General features: G+C 37.0%; 1 protein-coding gene and 1 pseudogene across 1 annotated transcript; one reads left to right on the top strand and one right to left on the bottom strand.

The window, feature by feature from the left end:
• The first annotated feature begins 1,902 nt into the window (after window positions 1-1,902).
• Window positions 1,903-4,141, top strand: LOC112054317 (uncharacterized; annotated as a pseudogene).
• A 387-nt stretch (window positions 4,142-4,528) lies between these two features.
• On the bottom strand, window positions 4,529-18,197 carry LOC112054312 (collagen alpha-1(I) chain-like). The gene is made up of 3 exons (XM_024094038.2): window positions 18,150-18,197; window positions 15,708-15,766; window positions 4,529-6,726 (listed from the first exon to the last, which is right to left on the bottom strand). The coding sequence occupies exons 2-3, from the start codon at window positions 15,748-15,750 to the stop codon at window positions 4,661-4,663; spliced, it is 2,109 nt and encodes a 702-aa protein (XP_023949806.2). The 5' UTR covers window positions 15,751-15,766; window positions 18,150-18,197; the 3' UTR covers window positions 4,529-4,660.
• Between the last annotated feature and the right edge of the window lie 2,888 nt (window positions 18,198-21,085).

Below are 21,085 nucleotides of genomic sequence, written 5' to 3'. Positions count from 1 at the left end.
CAGTGACACTGACAGCACATACCGAGCCAGTGACTCACTGACTATGAGAAGTAAGTGTTGCCAGCCTATAATTTCAAAGAGTGGAGTAAATATATTCTATGTAGTAGTAGTAGTATACAAAATGTTGTTTATAGAAAATCAGTTGATATAATCTGTTCTTTTTTGTTGTTGGGGAAGGAAAAATCCCTTTGGACTTCTGCAGGACTTGCACAGACTAAAAATAACATCCCCGTACTGCGTGACCAGCGCGGAACCACTTGGCATTTTTTCGCGCTGATCTCCCTGATATTCTTTTTAGCTCTCTCACTTTTCTTCTCTCTTCTTTTCGTCTTGGCTCAGAGCATATGAACGTACTTTTGTCACTCTTTATAGCTCGAAGATTCAGTTCTAGTCACTAAAGCCAGATCATCCGCAAAACCCACTGATTTTATGATGACAAGATGTTCTAGAGAGTAGGGCTTAAGAGAGAGCCATCTAATCAGTTAGTTAATGAAAAAAATTGCATTTTTTTATATTTTCATTTTAGACAACAGTTGTCTAGATGTTTGTGATAAAAATAATATTATATTTCAAAAACAATCCAAAAGTTTATAACGTTATTAGATAGATTTAATATGGGGTGTAGCCATGTGGCAGGTCGATTCTCTCTCTACAATCGCAAACACTTCGAAAATAAAAACTGTGAAAAGCGCCGCAAAGTGTACCTCGAAAAGTAGTTAGTGTAGTTAGACTGTTTCTTCTACTAATTTCTCATATTACTAGTATACTTCCATAGCTGGGCATTAACTCGTTAATCCGTTAATCGTTAATTAACGAAGTTAACATTTTGATTAACGGATTAACTTTTAAGTTAACTTTTAAAAATGTTAACGGATCCGTTAACTTCCGTTAATATGCAGAAGTCCGTTAATCGTTAATCCAATGCCTACTATTTACCGCGCGACGTGATTAACAGGTTTAGACAAGTTTATTTTTTACCTCACCTTTATTTTTTCAATGGTAAATTTCCAATCTCACACAATGATATAAAAATGCAATATTAACCAGTCATATTAACGGATTAACGATGTATGTAACGCTTTATCGTCTAACGAAGCTAACTTTTTTTGTAGCGGATTAACGATTAACGAAGTTAACTATTTGATTAACGGTGCCCAGCTATGTATACTTCTAATGTATGCATTAAAATAAATGTGGCAACCCTTAGGAGAGGGGAATTATGTAAAAAAATAGAATGGAATAATTGGCAGTGCCATCTATTTAAGAGCCCAAAAAAATAACAGCTCAATGTTTATGAAGATTGACAGAGATGTCGCTGAAACAAGACCGAGATCTTTGACACCTATATTCTATGTATCTAAGACCGAGATAAACCAAACCTACTTTATCTAGATCCCAGAATAATGAGTGATCTAGGTAAAAGCATTTTCAAAAGGGAATATTTTGCATACCCAGGAAATGTTTTGTTTAGTTTGACTAATGAAAGTAGAGACTGAAATCGCCCGCCAAATTTCAAAAAAATCGGAGTCAATTCTCAAAATAATTGTGCAAATATTGGTATAGCTGAGTTTAATACTAATACTTATAAATAATAATGTATTCACAAAGAAAAAAAATAATTTAAACAAATTATACGCATGTTTTTTTAATTTGTTCAAATGATTTTTAAAGGCAAGCGATTTCAGTCTCTACTTTCCTTAGCCATACACTATCAAGTCCGTAGTCCGTACTCCGTCATTAGATTTTCTAAAAAATAAAATGACAATACTTTGATTTGACATGTCATAAACAATTTATGAAATCATCATACTAAATCTATGGAAATTGTTTACTTTATAATACATTTCTTGCATTTTTAACTATCTATTTTTATATTGTTTTAAATTTTTTTACATCCTAAGTATGGCAAACACAAAGTCTGCAAAAAGCCTGCCACGTTCCTTTGTATCCGTGCAATCCATTAGATCGGAGAAAGCGCTGCCAGGCAAATCCCTGCTCTCGGGGAGAGACGACGGACACAACTTCGAGAAGATGCTGACCATGGCATGCGAGAGGTTTCAATGTCCTTTCACAGTAAATGTGGTGAAAGAAACTAAACAAGGTTGGTTTTTTATGGACTAAGCTCTACATTACTGCTCATAAATTAAATTATTATAAAATAAGGCTATAACTCACGTGATATAACGTCGGAGTATGCTCGACTAACTTAATCCATAGCCCTTAATCATGAGCTGGTTCATGCAACGCGGCGTAAGCCAAACGATTCGAAACTGCATTCAACCAAATACGGATTGGCAGACTTTACACACGTAGAAAATTAAGAAAATTCTCATGTATGCAGGTTTCCTCACCATGTTTTTCCTTCGCCGTTCGAGACACGTGATATTTAATTTGTTAAAGGTTGAAAGTAAAAAAAGCAAAATAAAAGTTCGTCAACTTTCAACATTCTTAAAATGAGGTATGTCTAGCTGTGACATGCTCTCGTTGTGTAGTGTGCTGCCACAATAGAATGGGAATAAAAGTGTCTGATTGTGATTTCATGGTATCTGTGTTTTCTCAAGTGCTTATACTTATTTACACATTACTAAACTACAATAAACCTTTTTAATTTTTGTCTGTCTCTCTGTTTGTCCGGGCTAATCTTTGAAAAGGCTGAACCGATTTAAACGAGTCTTTTACTGGTAGATAGAGAAGGTTGTTGAGAAAATATATAAGCAATTTTTTTTCCGGAAAAATCCGTGGTTCTCGAGGGATATAAAAAAAGTAAAAACTGATTATCACGCTAATGAAGTTGCGATCGTCCGCTAGTTTTCCCATAAAATGCTGGTTAAGCTGGCTGGACCAACGATTTTTTTTTTAAATCATGAAATGTAGGAACTTTATTTATTTTATTTATTTTTTTATTTGTAGATTATCTCAAGATTTTCAAACAAGCAATTCTTAAAAGTAAAAGAGTAAGCTTATTACCGGCAGTCAATGTTGAAATAAATGCTAAACAGTCTCCTTCAACAGCTTCATCTTCTTCAGAAACTTCGCTCACTGATCGTGTCCCCACTATTGAAGTAACCACAATATGTGATAATTATAATACTTTAACAGAAATTCTTCTAACAAAGTTGAAAGAAGTACCACGAACGTTGATGAAAATACTCAGTCTTATAGCACCGTACTACCCGAATTTAGCACGGATAACAATTAGTAAATGCGCTATAAATATGTACACTATATATGAGTTGAGCAAAATAATTGAAACCTCCACCATTACAGAGGTATGCCTAGATGGTTCACCAGTTGCCGGAGCCGATTACACACTAATATTAGACACTACAAAGATCAGTTATCTCTCGTTATGCAGATGTAACATTCAAGACGACGCGTGCAAATTGTTAGCTGCAAAGTTACACTACAAAGGTACTGCTCAAAATTTATTGCTTTTAAATCTATCTTCGAACCGCATAACTGATGAAGGAGCGAAACACATAGGTATCGCTTTGAGAAGTAATAGACGGTTGCGGTATTTAAATCTAACCGATAACCACATTACAGACTGTGGTGCCGGTCAAATTTTAGACGCGTTAATAGAATTCCCTTTGACTTGTGAAGAAATAACGAGTTCGCGGCGCGGTCTTTTGGAATATTTGAAACTCAGAAATGATTTGTATGAAAAATATTTACACCAACTCCATAACACATCGTTTGATGACTTTAGTATGGTCAGTCGTAAATCTGCTTCACCCAGAAGGAAGAAAACATCACTGACTAATTTTAGAAACAAAGCTGCTAAAGGACATTCGAAAAGGGTGCTAATATTGCTGATGATTATCTTAAAACAAAAACTGAGATGCTGACTGCAGAAGTTTTGGGTCCGTTTGAAGATCCATTTCATCATGACTCTGTAAAACGTATTAAGGGACACGTTTACAGTATCGGAAATATGTCTCTGGCATATTTAAATTTAACTTACAATAATTTGACGTATATGAGCGTAAAAAAACTAGACAATGTAATTAAATATCAAAGTAATTACAAAACTAAAAGTGGTTTGATAAATATTGTAATTGAAGGCAACAATTTGCCTATTTCCTGCCCAGAGTTTACTACAGTAGATAAGTTACTTGCAATGAAGTCGGTTAAAAAGTAGAGGATATAGTCAACCAATATTTGATGAAAATAAATTGTATAGTAGAATATAAGGTACTAAATTAAAAATAAATAATCGTAGTTGCTGAAAAAGTATGGTATTTATTTTAGCAAAAGCTTTATTTACAAAATCAAATGCTTTGTTTCGTAAACTTAATTTCTAAGTTATCCTTATTGATGAAACTACTTAATTTTATGAACACTTATTTTGGTAACTTTCGTTGTTTTATCGTGATATTTTTCGTTTTTGTTTACGACATATATATAATCAGGATAGATTTTTATGATACAAAAGAAAACAATTTTTATTAATTTACTACTTAAGTCTAAAATAAATTCGAATCCTATACATTAGAATCTAACCAAAAAACAATAATATTAAGCACCAACAATTTCATTTGTCAACATATTTTGCGTTGCTTTAGACGCATGCAGGTACAGCATAGTATGAATAATTATTATAATAGTAGTTCCTGGCAGCTTAAAACTTAAATCTATGTTTTGAATTATTGGAATCTGATCAATTAGGTGGGAGGTATTCTCTGTTAGGCGGTGAGGGATAGCCACTGTCTCCTGACCCTTGAGGACGCGTCGTGCTTGATGGAAAACCAGGTCCGGAAGGTTTTCCAGACGGTGGGTAGCCTGTTCCTGGTTGCGTACCAGGAAATCCTGTAGTACCCTGCGAACTCGGGTAGTTAGAACCAGGACCACTTTGTCCAGAAATACCAGGGTAAGCCTCTGTGGAGCCTTGTGGACCAGGGCTACCTGGGTAGGAATCTGTTGGTGTTTGCTGAGTAGGGCTGCCGGGATATGATGGCGTTGGTCTTTGTTGTGCAGGTCGACCGGGATAAGGTCCACTAGGTCCTGTGCCTTGAGGTCCGGTGCTACCAGGATAACTAGGTTTTGTGCCTTGAGGACCAGCGCCAGGGTAACCAGTTGGTCCTTGGGGACCCGCACCCGGGTAACCAGCTGGACGTTGCGGACCAGTACCAGGATAGCCCGCTGGGCCTTGCGAACCAGTGCCAGGGAAGCCAGTTGGGCCTTGTGGACGAGCACCAGGATAGCCAGCTGGGCCTTGCAGACCAGTGCCAGGGAAACCAGTTGGGCCTTGTGGACGAGCACCAGGATAACCACCAGGGCCTTGTGGACCAGCACCAGGGTATCCAGCAGGGCCTTGTAGACCAGCACCAGGATAACCAGCAGGTCCTTGCGGGCCAACACCAGGGTAGCCAGCAGGGCCTTGTGGACCAGCACCAGGATAACCAGCAGGTCCTTGCGGGCCAGCACCAGGGTAGCCAGCAGGGCCTTGTGGACCAGCACCAGGATAACCAGCAGGTCCTTGCGGACCAGCACCAGGGTAGCCAGCAGGGCCTTGTAGACCAGCACCAGGGTAACCAGCAGGGCCTTGCGGACCAGCACCAGGGAAGCCAGTTGGGCCTTGTGGACCAGCGCCAGGGTAACCAGCAGGGCCTTGTGGACCAAAACCAGGAAAACCTGGACGTTGAGGTCCAGCGCCTGGACCTTGAGGCCCTATACCTGGGAAACCGCCTGGACGTTGAGGGCCAGTAATAGGATAATTAGGTCCTTGTGGGCCTGAACCGGGATAAGATGGTCCCTGTGGACCAGTACCAGGGAATCCTGCACCAGGCAGTTGCGAACCAATGATGGAATAATCATAAAGGTTTGCATTAAGTTCGAAAAAGTTTGGTGCGGAGTTGCAGTCAAACTGGTTCCACCAAACACAAACGAAGAATTCCTGAGAAAATATTGTTCCATTGGGGCATAAGAAATCGTATGTTTTGTTATTGGCACATACATGAAAAGCTTGGCACCGCGTTTCAACGTCAGCATAGTAACCAGGGTAAGGTTGGGCATCACATCTGAATGATGTTTCTGGGACAAAAGATAGTACCGGATAATCTATGTCTGGTTCACCGGGAATTGCCGAGTAGTCGCCACCATCATAGCTACCATCATCAAAACCACCGTTTCCTGGTCCAGAGCCTGGTGAGCCAGGGCCGAATCCTGGTGCACCAGGTCCAAAACCAGGACCGCCTGGAGATTCACCTGGGTAGTTTCCCCCTTGTCCTGGATAGTTTCCACCTTGTCCTGGGTAATTTCCACCATGTCCTGGGTAATTTCCGCCTTGTCCTGGGTAGTTTCCACTTTGTCCTGGGTATTTTCCACCTTGCCCAGGGTAATTTCCTCCTTGACCTGGATAGTTTCCACTTGAACCTGGATAACCTGGACCCGCAGGTCCACTAGGTGTTTGACCTGGGAATCCTGGACCTGCTGGTCCGCTTGGCGTCTGACCTGGGAATCCTGGACCTGCCGGTCCACTTGGCGTCTGGCCGGGATATCCAGTTTGAGGACGATTGAATCCCTGTGTATTTGAAGCTCCAGATGGGTAGCTAGGCGTAGAACTAGGCCCAGTTCCTGGGTATCCCTGTGAGGCTGGCGATGTAGGATAACCACTTGTAGGACTTGGTTGGTAACCGGGCCGGGATGATGGCGTTGTTGGACCGAACGGTTTTCCTGGTTTGTCATACTCGTACCCATTTTGCGCTACTGCTATGGCCAGCAACACTGAAACAGAGAAGGACAATTTTAGTCACTCGGTCTTATTTAGTATCAGTCAAACAGTATGTTTTTGCAGTTCAAAATAGGACGTGTTTGTCATTTGGGAGGTCATTTGTGATAGAAACACAGTGGCTACGAATCATAATGCTCATTATAGTTCTAAGAAATCTTAAAACCTTTAAAACCTAGTAAGGTTTTAAGGTAACGCAAGCAGATTATAATTATCTGCTATTAATAATGACCTAGTTGCTTGGCTAACTTTACTTGCTCTCTGAAGAATGGGCATTAGAGTCCGGGCAGTTAAAGAGAAATTCTCTACGCAAAACCTCCTTTCTAAGAAAGGAGGTTTTGCGTAGATTGTGTGATTCTTCAACTTCAAGTGACAGTGTTTTCTGCCAAATATGGTCAATGCACTTTGAATAGTAATTCTCTAGGCACAGGCAAGCGCACCCCAAATTAGATTATTGCTCTACATCAAGAATGATGTACGCTATATTATATTATTATTTTAGCTCATCTAGGTAGGCAAATGCAAAGTCTAGATTTTTTAGGGTGTTGTGTACTAATCTTTGGAAGTCCTGGGCTGCGTTCCTTAATCCGTAATTACAGCGGGTGAACTCGAAGAGTCCAAAAGGAGTGAGGATTGCTGATTTAGGTATATCCTCTGGAGCCATAGGTATGTTATGATAGGCCTTACGTAAATCGATTTTTGAAAAAATTGTTTTACCTTTTAAAATGTAAGTAAAGTCGAGTAATCTAGGTAAAGGATATCGATCGGGTATAGTTTGTGCATTTAAGCGACGATAATCGCCACATGCTCGTATTTCACCATTTTTTTTGGTAACGCACACAAGTGGGTTAGCCCACGGGCTGTTCGAAGGTCTACAAATGCCTAGTTGAGTCATTCTTTCGAATTCCGCTTTGGCTAATTTGTATTTCTCGGGGTTAAGTGGGCGAACTTTTTCATGCACCGGGGGACCAGTGGTGTGAATGTGATGTTGTACGTTATGCTTTGGGTTTGATGAAAAATTTTCTAATTTAGTAATATCGGGAAATTTTTGTAATATTTGATGGTATTCGTCGTTAATATCTATTGAACGAATACTTGGTTCGGTAGACGTTGAGGTGTTAGTGGGACGAGATAAAAGTGTAATTTTGTCCACTAACCTTTTACCATGTAAATCCACCATTAATTTATTGGCCGCGAGAAAATCGGCACCTATAATTGATTTTTGTACGTCCGCTAAAATAAAATCCCATTTAAAAGGACGACGTAAACCTAAATTGACGGTAATGGTTTTTTGACCGTATGTGTTAATTTTGGAACCATTAGCCGCATATAAAATGTAATCGGACGTGCGTCTGTTTTGCCTTTGTGTGGCCAAAACAGAGATGTCCGCGCCCGTATCTATTAAAAAATGTGTTCCGCTTATGGAGTCTGTTACACATAAGCGGTATGAATTACTTTGATTTCCGACACCGGCTAAGTTGTTTGATATGCAAGCCGGTGTCGGAATTAGTTTTCCGACTGTTTATTACAGTTACGGATGTCACCACATTTATATGCTTTCGGGCCGTAAATAAAATGATAAAAACACTTATATCCTAATTCGCCTGGATTAGCAGTTTGTTTATTAAAAATTTGTCTATTTCTAAAACTTACACTATTGTCACGGCTTTTAGAGCGCGCCCTAGACGGACCCGGGAAATCGCGAAGTTGGGTACGCGACGCGCGGTTGTTGCCGTTATTATTATTAATTTGTGTTGTTAACGCTGCGATTTGTTGTTTTAAAGCGTTAATTTCTAATATTAAATGGTTTGTATCGGCTTTAGAATCAGACCTGGATATTGGCGATAGTTCTGATGCCCTAGTATTTTCTAAAATTCTGTCGGCTATTGTAGCTAAACTATCTAATTTAACCTCCCCTGTGTCGCATGCTGTGAGGACCGCTCTTATTGAGTGTGGGAGACGACCGGTCCAAAGTAGTTTTAGAGTTTCCTCGGGGATACAATTTTTGCCGAGGTCACGCATGCGTCTTAATAATTGCCGACGATATAGAGGTCTCAAGCCCAGGGAACAAAAAAACAGAACCCAATATCTCCATTACGCCGAGCCAGCCGCTAACACTTAAAACCAGATCTGGTCGCACGGTTAAGCGAACCGTGAAATTCGACATATGAGACACACTTGACATTCCAACAGAACTCAAAAGGCCGAGCAAAAAAACTAGAAGCCCATCGATTAGCTACGAGTCCCTTCACTCATCGCACGCTACAGTTACACCCTGCACTTTGTACCTGCAAAAAACAATGAACAAAAAAAAACAATTTACGAAGCAAGTGCCAAGCAACATGAGACAATAGAAACTCTCTCAAGACTCCATCAGTAGAGGCTACCGTCAGCGCATTGTAACGCTGACCAATACATTATCATCTGGCGTTACTACAGACATCGCATCACAGCTGCAAACAACGCGCTACGAGCGGTCTCGTCGCTACGGTGCCCGCATGTGACAATTTAGCTTAGAACAATACAATAACAAAAAATGTGAACAAACAGTGTCGTGCCACCCGAACAATGTACCTAGTTTATAAGTAGTTTTAATTTTAAGTACAGTTTCGGGGTTGATAATTTTATGTTATAGTAGTCTGATCTAAAGGGGGAGGTATATGTAGCGTTATTCATAAAAATATTATTATATTATTATTTTAGCTCATCTACATTAATATTTAGTTAGTAGATTATCCATAAGTTTATAACGTACCAAAATGTATCCCGACATATGGCCTGCACCATACTACTCTATGGCCTGCACAATGCACATGTGGCGTACACATGTGCAGACCACACTAAAATATGTTCCTTGTTACTAACCCAATGTATTTAGATATAATAACTCAGTTGAACAGTAAACGGCGATCGATAAACACGCTTTTCTTTGCCACCTTACCTTCTTTACCACACACGGCAAACCGGTGTCATACATAATGTGCGCAAGATTAAAAGTCGATTATCTTTCTACAAACGCTATCGCTTCGAAAACAAAAAAAAATAGACAGACAGTGACAGATCCGATTGATAACTTGATCACGTGACCTGTCGATAAAAAATGTCATTCCCATACATTTTTTTATTTTCGAAGCGGACGAAGGATATTGTGTTTTTAAGTTTAATAAGGATGTGAACTGCCATTTATTTTGTGCAGTTTTTAATGGGAAAATGATAATGCCTACCAACGACGTCAAGGTCAGAAGCAAGGCACTTGCAAAGCTGTTCAAAAACACTTAAAAAGCAGTTACAAAATCAAATGGCTCGGAATTTATTAGCGTTTTTCATCTCATTTCCTCCCCCTAGTACAATGGGCTGTAGATGACATCGCGTGGGAGCGGCGAGCGGTGCCGTTTGCACAACCACACATAAATGGTGAAATTATTGTAATCGCAGTCTTTCGGCTCAGACCAATTATAGAAGGACCTGTATCGCACTCATAGTCACGAACAAAATTGTCTGTCATTTTCTGAGGAAAACGAGCTTAGATTTGGTATATATCTCATACTGAACTAGAAGTTTTTGCCCGTTTTTTACACAATTCAATTCCACAAAAAGGTATTTTTACGGAGCTCTTTAACCGACGAACACGATTACAACTATCTAACGTCGATTCTATAGACAGTTTTTATAATCGCATTAGATCGTTGATCATATACTTTGACAGAAAAGTAACGTCTAGCGAGGCAGGTCCTATACAATAATTGGTCTGAGGTCTTTCGGAGACCGCCCATAATTCAATGCTTTATCAGTTCTCATAAAGTATTCGAATGAGTTTTGAAAATGTTTTTTTTAGCACTTGACTGCATAGATCGTTAAGTGACGATGCAGTTTCGTTGCTGTTTTCAAATATATCAATCAAATCTGATACTAGCGCTTGGATGCAGTCATGTTTTTTTTTTTATTCTTTACAAGTTAGCCCATGACTACAATCTCACCTGGTGGTAAGTGATGATGCAGTCTAAGATGAAAGCGGGCTAACTTGTTAGGAGGAGGATGAAAATCCACACACCTTTCGATTGATGGTAAGCAATGATGCAGCCTATGCTGGAATGCGCTTGCATAGAAGGTGCGATTCACTTTGGACTTGAAGACACCCATTTATAGGTGGTAGGGAAAACAGAAGGACAGTGCAAATCAAGATCGTAAGCCTAAACGCGTCGTACTTGTCCCAAGGCCTAAAGGGCATCAACTATGAGAGGATGCAGATTACTGCGATGCCTGTTAATTTTATTGTGGAGGAGTGAAAGGAGGAGGAGTGAAGTGAAACTAGGGCATTAGCCAAATGGCACGTAAATTCTTTCTACAAACGTTAACGCTTCGAAAACTAACAAAATGTATGGGGACGACAGATCCGATCGACAACTTGATCACGTGACCTGTCCATAGTGATAGTCATTCACGTACATTTCTTAATTTTCGAAGCGTTGGCGTTTGTAGAAAGATAATCGACGTGCAATTTGGCTACAGATCCTGGATTAAAAAGTTTTGGGCGCACTCTCCGAAATCTTGTAAGAAATCACCAGACAGGCAACATTTCGGCGATGCTCCAACTTTTGAAATTAATTGGCAACACTGTAATTTAAATAGGGAAATGGGTAATCGTTCTCCACTCGGTCGACATTCGTGATGCGAACTCACGATACAGAACAATACACTAGGAAGCAAAGGAATGAATGACCAGCTCGAAGTTCTATATTCGTCTGCTTGAAACAAATTGTACCTCATTGCTGGTCGATAGGGTGGGAATTTGATCAAAACCATTCGGTCAAAACGCATGCCCACGACTTTGCGTTGATTGTGTTTTTTAACCGACTTCAAAGCTAACTGGTAAAGAATACAAAAAATTGTGGATTAAGTAAACTTCAACTTAGGGAACGTGGAAGTTTAATTAAAATCGGTTCAGTAATTTTAGAAGTTTTGCATTAAACTTTATTGCAAAGTTCTTAAGATACCTACTGACATTAATAAAATAATAAAGAAATACAAAGTGATTAAAAAAATAAACGTAAGTGATTAAAAACATACATAGGTACATCCGAACGTAGAACCTCCTCCTTTTTGGAAGTCGGTTAAAAATCTAAAGTAAATATACCAACTGTTTTATAATAGACTTGTACCTAATTCTTTGTCCCCTTGATGTGGTCTCACTAAAGATGTATTTAAGTCTAATACCAGACTAAAACATGATAATTAATGAATGATTAACTACCGTATTGAAGGTCATCGTAAGAAAATTAAGTTATTACATACTTACCTAACATAATAATATTATCTAATATCGATTATATGCAATTTTATAAGTATGTATTATGTTAATTACTTGATGTACTAGATATGTATATTGTCATAATGTATATGATATAGCACAAGGGTGAATATAATAACACAGTAGGCAAGCTTAGGTAAGGACGGCACAAAATTACAGGTAGCCTTAGTAAAAAACTTTTGAAGAACCAATCTGTCTTTTTGTACTCTACAAAACGACTCTACAAAACACGAAGCTGAGTAAGTAATTGTTGCTAATTCATAGAAAGTTTTGGAATGGTTTTGAAATAAAGTTTTCGACCCGTGGGCGACAGCCGACAGGTAGTCAAAAATATTTTTTAGATATTTTTATTTACTGAAAACTTAACGCTTGACAGTTGACACATATATGTATACGAGTTCTGACTATGACCAAGGTACAACATAGGTGGTCCACATTTGAAACTTTTTTTAGTTTATGTCGTCGTCGTCATCAACCCATATTCGGCTCACTGCTGAGCTCGAGTCTCCTCTCAGAATGAGAGGGGTTAGGCCAATAGTCCACCACGCTGGCCCAATGCGGATTGGCAGACTTCACACACGCAGAGAATTAAGATAATTCTCTGGTATGCAGGTTTCCTCACGATGTTTTCCTTCACCGATTGAGACACGTGATATTTAATTTCTTAAAATGCACACAACTGAAAAGTTGGAGGTGCATGCCCCGGACCGGATTCGAACCCACAACCTCCGGAATCGGAGGCAGAGGTCATATCCACTGGGCTATCACGGCTCACTATTTAGTTTATGTAAAACCTGTAAAAATGATGATCTATGCTTTTGTATAACTTATATTATGTACCACATTAGTTCGTCAAACATCTTAAATTTGTTTCATCGCAATAGCTATAACCGATTTTTTTAAAAAAATCGTTAACTGAAAAGTGACCAAGGTTCAACAGGTTCCCTTAAGTGTTTTGTTATCGAGTGTAAAACGTGATTATTCTTTAAAAATATTTACTTCCGAAGAATCAATTCTTTTACCAATATAATGCCACGTTATTTGTGAGCGTCATAGGCTATATTTTATTCCTGTATTCCCACGAGTACGGGAACTACTACCCGGTTGAACTACTACTACGAGCGTAAATACGCGAAACGCGCCAAAGACTTCGTTAAGATGAAAAGGATCAGAGTAATTTAGTAATTTTGACTGCCTCCGTGGCGCAGTGGTATGCGCGGTGGATTTACAAGACGGAGGTCCTGGGTTCGATCCCCGGCTGGGCAGATTGAGATTTTCTTAATTTGTCCAGGTCTGGCTGGTGGGAGGCTTCGGCCGTGGCTAGTTACCACCCTACCGGCAAAGACGTACCGCCAAGCGATTTAGCGTTCCGGTACGATGCTGTGTAGAAACCGAAAGGGGTGTGGATTTTCATCCTCCTCCTAACAAGTTAGCCCGCTTCCATCTAAGACTGCATCATCACTTACCATCAGGTGAGATTGTAGTCAAGGGCTAATTTGTAAATAAAAAAAAAAAAAAAAAAAAAAAAAATTAGTGTCAAAGCAGATTATGCTACTGGTTGTCGGTATTTGTACACAATTAGCTAATGTTCATTCATGTCCTGTGTTCGTTTTCAAAAAGCGTGAATGCCGCCGTTTCACAAAGCGTCTAAGTACCCTCAAAGTGCCGGCATTTGAGCTTAATATTGTACACATTCTTAGCGTTGTTTGCTTTATGTGTAATATACTTTTGTATGCGCCTTCTAAATGAACCAATAGTTCTGTATCAGTATCAGTTATTTTAGCGGCACTCTAAAGGGCTTTCCTGGGTCAGGCCAGGGAAGAGAGATATACCCAGTGGAGTAGCATGCCTTAGATATGCCCCTATGTAAAATTTAATTGGAAGCCTAAATAATTCTAACAAAAGAAATGAAAAGTTGATTATAAGGTTTGAGAAATTGAGCTCGGCTTACAATTTAAATATACTTTTCGATGTGCCGTAATAGGACAGTGGATATGACCTCTGTCTGCGATTCTGGAAGGTGTGCGTTTGAATTCGGTCCAGGGCAGGCACCTCCAACTTTTCAGTTGTGTGCATTTTAAGAAATTAAATATCACATGTCTCAAACGGTGAAGGAAAAACATCGCGAGGAAACCTGCATATCAGAGAATTTTCTTGATTCTTATTACAAAATCGTAGTATTCTATGTATGTTAGTATTTCTAATGCAAAAAAAATAAAAATTTAATTGTATATTTCAGAGCGTCTTTAAATATTATGTAAGTAAGTTAATCTAGACAATTATTACAAAAATAGTAGTTATTTAACTAAGATCGAGAGATTGCCGCTAACAAAAGCTCTAACGAACGTTGTTTTCTCCAAAATGTATAGAGATATTAAATTAGCCAAATTGAAATTCAGTTCAGGGTCGCGAGTTACATCTTTATGTGAGGCAACAACTGACAATGAACACTTAGATGAGGTGATTACCCATTTAGAAGATTTTAATGGCCGTGGACTTACTCGTACTTACTATGTAGTTAAAGGTATTATACCTGTTAGCGAATATTACGTCTTTGGCGTTAAATTACGTACTAATACAGAGTTCTCTGCCATATCTGTCTGTTCGGAATAAAATTTAAAAAATACTGAACGAATTGTCATCATTAGATAGTGATACATGAGGAAGGTTTAAGTATATATATTTTGTGTAAGAGTCAAAGTTTTGTGTAAATCGATTGAATTGTGTCGATAATTCTTGTAAGCGCGCGGTAATTGTCTAATCGCCTCAGAGCTTAGACCATTAATTTGCGGCGTTGCCACGGATCCCTGAAAATAGCCCCATACAAAATGGTACGAACTAATGACGTCGTAGGTACATAATGATCGTTAGATTTGTATGGGCGTTCAAACAAAATTATTACTTATATCTTTGTTATTTGTGCGTTTATGTTTATAGTTCATTTATTAAAAAATGGCACATTGAATGTAAGTTAAGAAAGCTAAAATGGTATGAATTTTCATCTAATTACGCTATAAGATTTTCAATAGATTTTGAAATTTTATCTTATTTATTTTGCAAATATCCAGTCAATCTTTGCTTTTTATGTATAAATTAGTTAACGTTGACTTTATTTACCCGAATGCATCATAAAAATCAATATATTCAAACCTAGTCATCATCCCCATTGGATATTACTGTTATCATAATTATATCTACAGTTTACTTTACCCATTCTATCTAAATTACAAGGCACGCGAAAATGTATTCAAGCGTATTTTTCTCACCACGACGTAAACTCCCAACACGATGTAAATTTTCAACACCTATTTCACACCTTTTATATTGATTTAATTTTCGCGACAAAATAGATTTTTTTTATGGCGATACGAGCATACCCTCAGGACCAACCACTGTAGCCAATTTATTTTTTTAAATAGGAATGACATTTGCTATCGACAGGTCACGTGATCAAGATCTGTCATTCCCATACATTTTTCTAGTTTTCGAAGCTTTAGCGATCGTAGAAAGAGAATCGACGTGCAATTTGGCTACTGGGGCTTGTTTTTCATAATTACCAATCTGAATATTTGTTTTAATACCACGTTCGACTAGTGGTTAATTGTTTTAATGTTAATTTAAAAATAAACTTCACTAATTTATTATTGTATTTGATTAATTAATACTCACTACAAAACGTCGACAAACGTAGCATGGCGTTGGTGCTTTTCATGTGCCTTAAACTAAACCTGTGAATAAAAAAAAATACATATGAATATCACAAATTACAGTATAAATACCTAATTTTAAATTTACCCTTACAAATAAATATGCTGACATACATAATGCCTACTTTGAAGTTTGATTCAATTTAAACAGAAAATTTATGAGAAATAATTATACTTTAATCACATCAACTTATTTATGTGTTCCGCGATCTTTGTGTTACATTTATTTTTTTCTGACGTTCAAGTCTTCAAAGGATTTAGATACAGTTTAATTACTAGATAAAAAGCCTAGTCTAACGGCACTAATCGATTGAATTATAGGGAATCACATATATAGACATTACATACTTAACAATGAATAATAATAATTAAAACTTATGGATGAGTAAGTTTCTTTCACAAGGCTTTTTAACTTTATTGAGCTTAAACAAGAGTTATAATTATTTGATTTTATTTCTTGCTTCAACATTAGACAGTTCAAATTTGGTTAAGTATCCTGAAATTTCCTGGATATTTATTCTTCCTCGTAAAACTAACACCTTAGGTGTATAATAAGTAAGTAGGTTGTGTAATAAATAAGTAGGGTGTGTAATAAGTAACTAAACTAAACAGAGAGGTAGAGAGAGAGAATAATTAAAAGAAAAACCTAATTATAAAGAAAATCTGATTGAATAATGTCGTGAAAATAGATTTACATTGTCACGTTACATTACAGTGTTTCTAAGTAAATTCGTGTCTTTCACAAAGCATAATGAACGGTTTTTGTCGCCCAATACATTATTTGTATGGTACTATTCTTAGTGAGGGAACTTTGCGGGAAAAACGCCTATATAACCATTAATTAACTGGTCACAAATTTACTTTGACTGTTGTTAGAGAAATATGTTTTCAGTATTTTTGGTTAATGAGCAAAACAAATCGAACCTTAAGTATAAAGAGCTTTAATACTTAAGAGTGTGCAATATGTAATTTGGTGGTTAAAAATGGTTCTGGATCTCAGATTCTGGAAAAGTTAGCAGCTTGATATTTGGGTAAATGATATTTCAAAGTGTTAGCTTCATTATGACGATACAAAATACACAATTTGTAAAACTTTTGTCGATAGTTTATTTTTTTGAAAATTACATGTTTTGCTCACATTTTGCTTCCAATCTCAGGAAAAGCAAACTTATTTTCTTAAATTTTTGTTTTGCATAGAAAATTAGGTATATTATTATTTTTTCGTTATGTTGTTTAATTTACTTGCAATTAGGTAAAAATGGTTTTGGCGCTCACGTCATAAAATTTGCGTTGCGCGTCAATCGCTCCGTGCTTTTCACTCACGTGAAAGTCATAATTCGGCGTCTCGTTTGCGCTTCAAATTTTATCCATATCTTACCGACGCGCTGCGCGCTCTTAAGGTTCGATGTTGGTTTTTTTTATCTATATCGGTGTTGATTTTTTTCTATAAAGGCCAAAATCAAGCATTCTTAGATAATTTCTAGATATATTTCAGTGTTTGATATTAACATGTACAAATATGATTAATATCATATTTACCAAATTTGAACATGTTAATATTGTGAGAACCTTTTTAGTCTAGTCTAGTCTTGTTTTTACCAGATATGTCCGAGATTTAATTTCCGAGCTTAGATTTAGAGGTGATGGCTAATTAGCACCACACTTACATAAAGTGTATGTATCTATAAACGGTCCATACTAACAAAAAAACTTAGGACGTTTACAGGCTCGTTTTCACCACGTCATATTATTTATCGATTATTATTAATATTCATCAAAATCTCTTTTTTTTTTTTTTTTTTAGTTTTAGTTTATTTAGGTTTACTAAAATCTTAATCAATATTTTTAGGTATTGAAATTGAGATTATTTTTGTTTGTTACGATAACTCAAAAACTACAAATTAACCGGAACGACAACTAAGCATGTGAAACCACGAGGTGTTTACCTACTAATTCAAAATAAACTAAAAGTTGTAGTATCAGGAAAATGCTATTTTTTTAAAACAATTAATAATTTAATTAAAATTTAGTATATTACATTTTTTTATTTTTATAATAGCTTTTTGTAGTCTATAAAAGTAGGTGAAGTATTAATATTATTTTACAATAAATATGAATCCTAAAAAAAAATTAATTAGCCATGTAAAACATTATAAATTTATATTTTCACTACCACTAGATACCGCTTATGGAAAAAATTGAAGTTAAAATTGGGCGGGCGGATTTTGAACCCCCTCTGAAAATCTTTGACCGCAGCGAAATTAACACATAGTTTAAAAGAATTATTTTAATAAATCCTTAGGTTTCGGAAAACTTCACTTCACGATAACACTTTTCTTATCATAATAAATTAATCACCAAACATTTGATCAGTTCGAATTTTCGAACGTTATTTCTAACTCACCGTTTACGTACGGAGCGCTAGCTAGTTGGCGCAAACTGTAAATGAATCTCTTCGGCGAAGCTATTTATGCTGCCTCCACACCATCCACCACCTCTCGAAGGGATGGATGGCACTCGAAATAACAAATGTAAGCGATTTTGCAAATAACTGGGTCAACCTAACGCTTTGTACGTGGCTCTGAACATAATTATTAACACGTTTGTCGAGATTTTCATTTGCTTTCATCAATGCAATGTTTCTTGGTAGTTTCTGTATTCGTTTTGTACTTTGTGATATACCGGGTGATGTTTATTTGGAGCATATCTTGATATCACAATAATTAAATAAAGCCACGCCAATAAAGAACTGGCTTCTTAATGGACGTAGAATACGATTTTAAAGCCAGAGCTCTGTGCGTCCAAAAAATTTTTTTTGGTTTAATATGCAAATAAAAATCTTTTTATACTACACCAAATTTTTTATTTGAAATAATTTCAATAATTTTTATATTTTACAGGGTGATTTACAAAATTACGAGAGACCTATAAAAATATTTGGAGGGCCGCAGCATTGGTCACGTAAAATTTCAATTAAAGCTGAAAATATAATTTCTATATATATTATTACTATATATATACTATTTATTATATATATAGATTAAGTTAATTTTGTTTCGACTATTATAAAATTTAAGCTCTTGTGTTTTTTTTTCATACTTGCAGTAATAAATTTTTATAGGTTTCAAATGCATTGATAAAATATTAATGTTTTAGTTAATGTATTAAGTATATACCTACCTGAACTAAAAATTAATTTTTATTTTAGGTTAGTTTTAATTTTTTTTATTTATTAATTAATTTTGTAAATGAGGGTTTAAATTGTTCTTTAAATAAACAGGTATTTTATTGGTCGTTGTTTAGGTTATGATAGCACCTAACTAATAATGAATTTATGTAGGAGATTGTGCAGGAAAAGTTTCAAAAATTAATACTTTTAAGAAGTAATTACGATATGCTACGATATTTGTCAATATAGTAAAATATCTATTATTCTAAAATAAAGAGAAATAACTAAAACCATTTGGCCTCATGGACTCCACGGTAGAGAAGCCGAACTTAAAATACAAAGGTCTTGGGATCCCTGACCGCTGTACTAATTCGGTGATGTAACATTCTTTTCGCATAGATGTGGTGGAGCCGTGATAGCCCAGTGGATACGACCTTTGCCTCCGATTCCGGAGGGTGTGGGTTCGAATCTGGTCCGTGGCATGCACCTCCAACTTTTCAGTTGTGTGCATTTTAAGAAATTAAATATCACGTGTCTCGATCGGTGAAGGAAAACATCATGAGGAAACATGCATACCAGAGAATTATCTTAATTCTCTGCGTGTGTGAAGTCTGCCAGTCCGCATTGGGCCAGCGTGGTGGACTATTGGCCTAACCCCTCTCATTGAGAGGAGACTCGAGCTCAGCAGTGAGCCGAATATGGGTTGATGACGACGAGATGTGGTGGTTGTGGTGAAAATATATTAAAGATGTGTTCTAAATAAATGTAACATCCTGTATATCTGTGAGCCGATGACAGATTATTGAGAGAGGATTACTAGTTTGCTTCAATGATAGTCTTTAGCTAGTACGGTTACGGTATTAATGGCCATAAATATCACTTAGAGAAAAGTAAAGGGTTCTACAATTTCACAACTAAACTCCATTACAGACTTCTTATCATTATAAGCCTATTGTAAATGTTAGTATCATCATCATCGAAAGTCGATAGACGTCCACTGCTGGACATGGCCTCTTGCATGAACTTCCAAACACCACGAATTCGTGCCGCCAACATCCAGCGGCTCCCTGCAACCCGCTTGATGACTTGGCTGTAAGGGGATTAAAATTTAAAACCAGAAACCAGAAAACCAGAAAATAGCTGCTTTTCATACGCTTTTCACGAGTGGATAAGTTAAGAGCGAGCTTTAGGAAACCAAAGGCACTTTTTGAGTGATTTGTTTCAATCACCCCTTTAATAAATGTTAATGAATTATCCCTTATTAAAATAATTAGGATACACAGGTATAGTACCCCTTTACAAATAATTATAATAGTAAAAGTTTAAAGAAATTCTTAAGATATAAAAATAAAGTTTTTAAACCTTTCTAATGTCAAGTACTATATATAGCCTAGACTAGTGTGACTTAGTTTGTTTGGGTTTCCATTCTCTATATAAATGTTATTGCACGTTAACCAAGCCTATGCTTGTTAAGCAGGAGCGTAGCTACCGCGCTATCAATGATACGGGGCCCCCGGACTACAGGCCCCTTACGACCAAACCAAAAATAGAAAAATCTACCATGTCACTGAATCTGGTGTTTCCCGAAAAAAAAAACCTATACTTATAAAAAGCTGTGTATAGAATTTAACTTAAGAATTACTAAAAAGCAATATCTTTTTTCCCCGGATATAAAGTGTGCGCCCAAAAGTTGGAAACATTCTATTTAAGTCGCTGTCATATTTATTTTAGACAAGCATTTTTCGTTTTTTTCGTGATAATTTTTTACCCTTTATTTGATACAGGGCTCCTCCAAGGCACGCTACGCCACTGTTGCTAAGCTATATGTTTCTCCAAGCTATGCTTAAGCTGCGTTAGAAGTTCCAGAGATAAGTGTGAACAGACAAACGAATTGTTTCTTTTGTTGTGTGTGCCATCTCCATTTTATTTAAAAATAGATTCTAGCCAAAGCACCGCGGTTTCTTCCGCGTACTTCCCGTTCTCGTGAGAGTACAACGATAAAATATAGCACATGACACTCACAAATAACGTGGCTTTTCAGTGCTAAAAGAATTTAGAAAATCGGTTCAGTAGATCCAGAGATGGTGTTGAAGGGGGTACCTACAACACCACAAACTTTACCTCTTTTTATAATAGTGTATGTAAATTATTGTAGATAATCCATGTTAAGA

This window comes from Bicyclus anynana, chromosome 22 (genome assembly GCF_947172395.1).
Source record: "Bicyclus anynana chromosome 22, ilBicAnyn1.1, whole genome shotgun sequence".
In the NCBI taxonomy this organism is placed as follows: Eukaryota; Metazoa; Arthropoda; class Insecta; order Lepidoptera; family Nymphalidae; genus Bicyclus; species Bicyclus anynana.
Note: the sequence above shows the minus strand (reverse complement) of the source record. Positions and strands in the feature narration are given on the sequence as shown.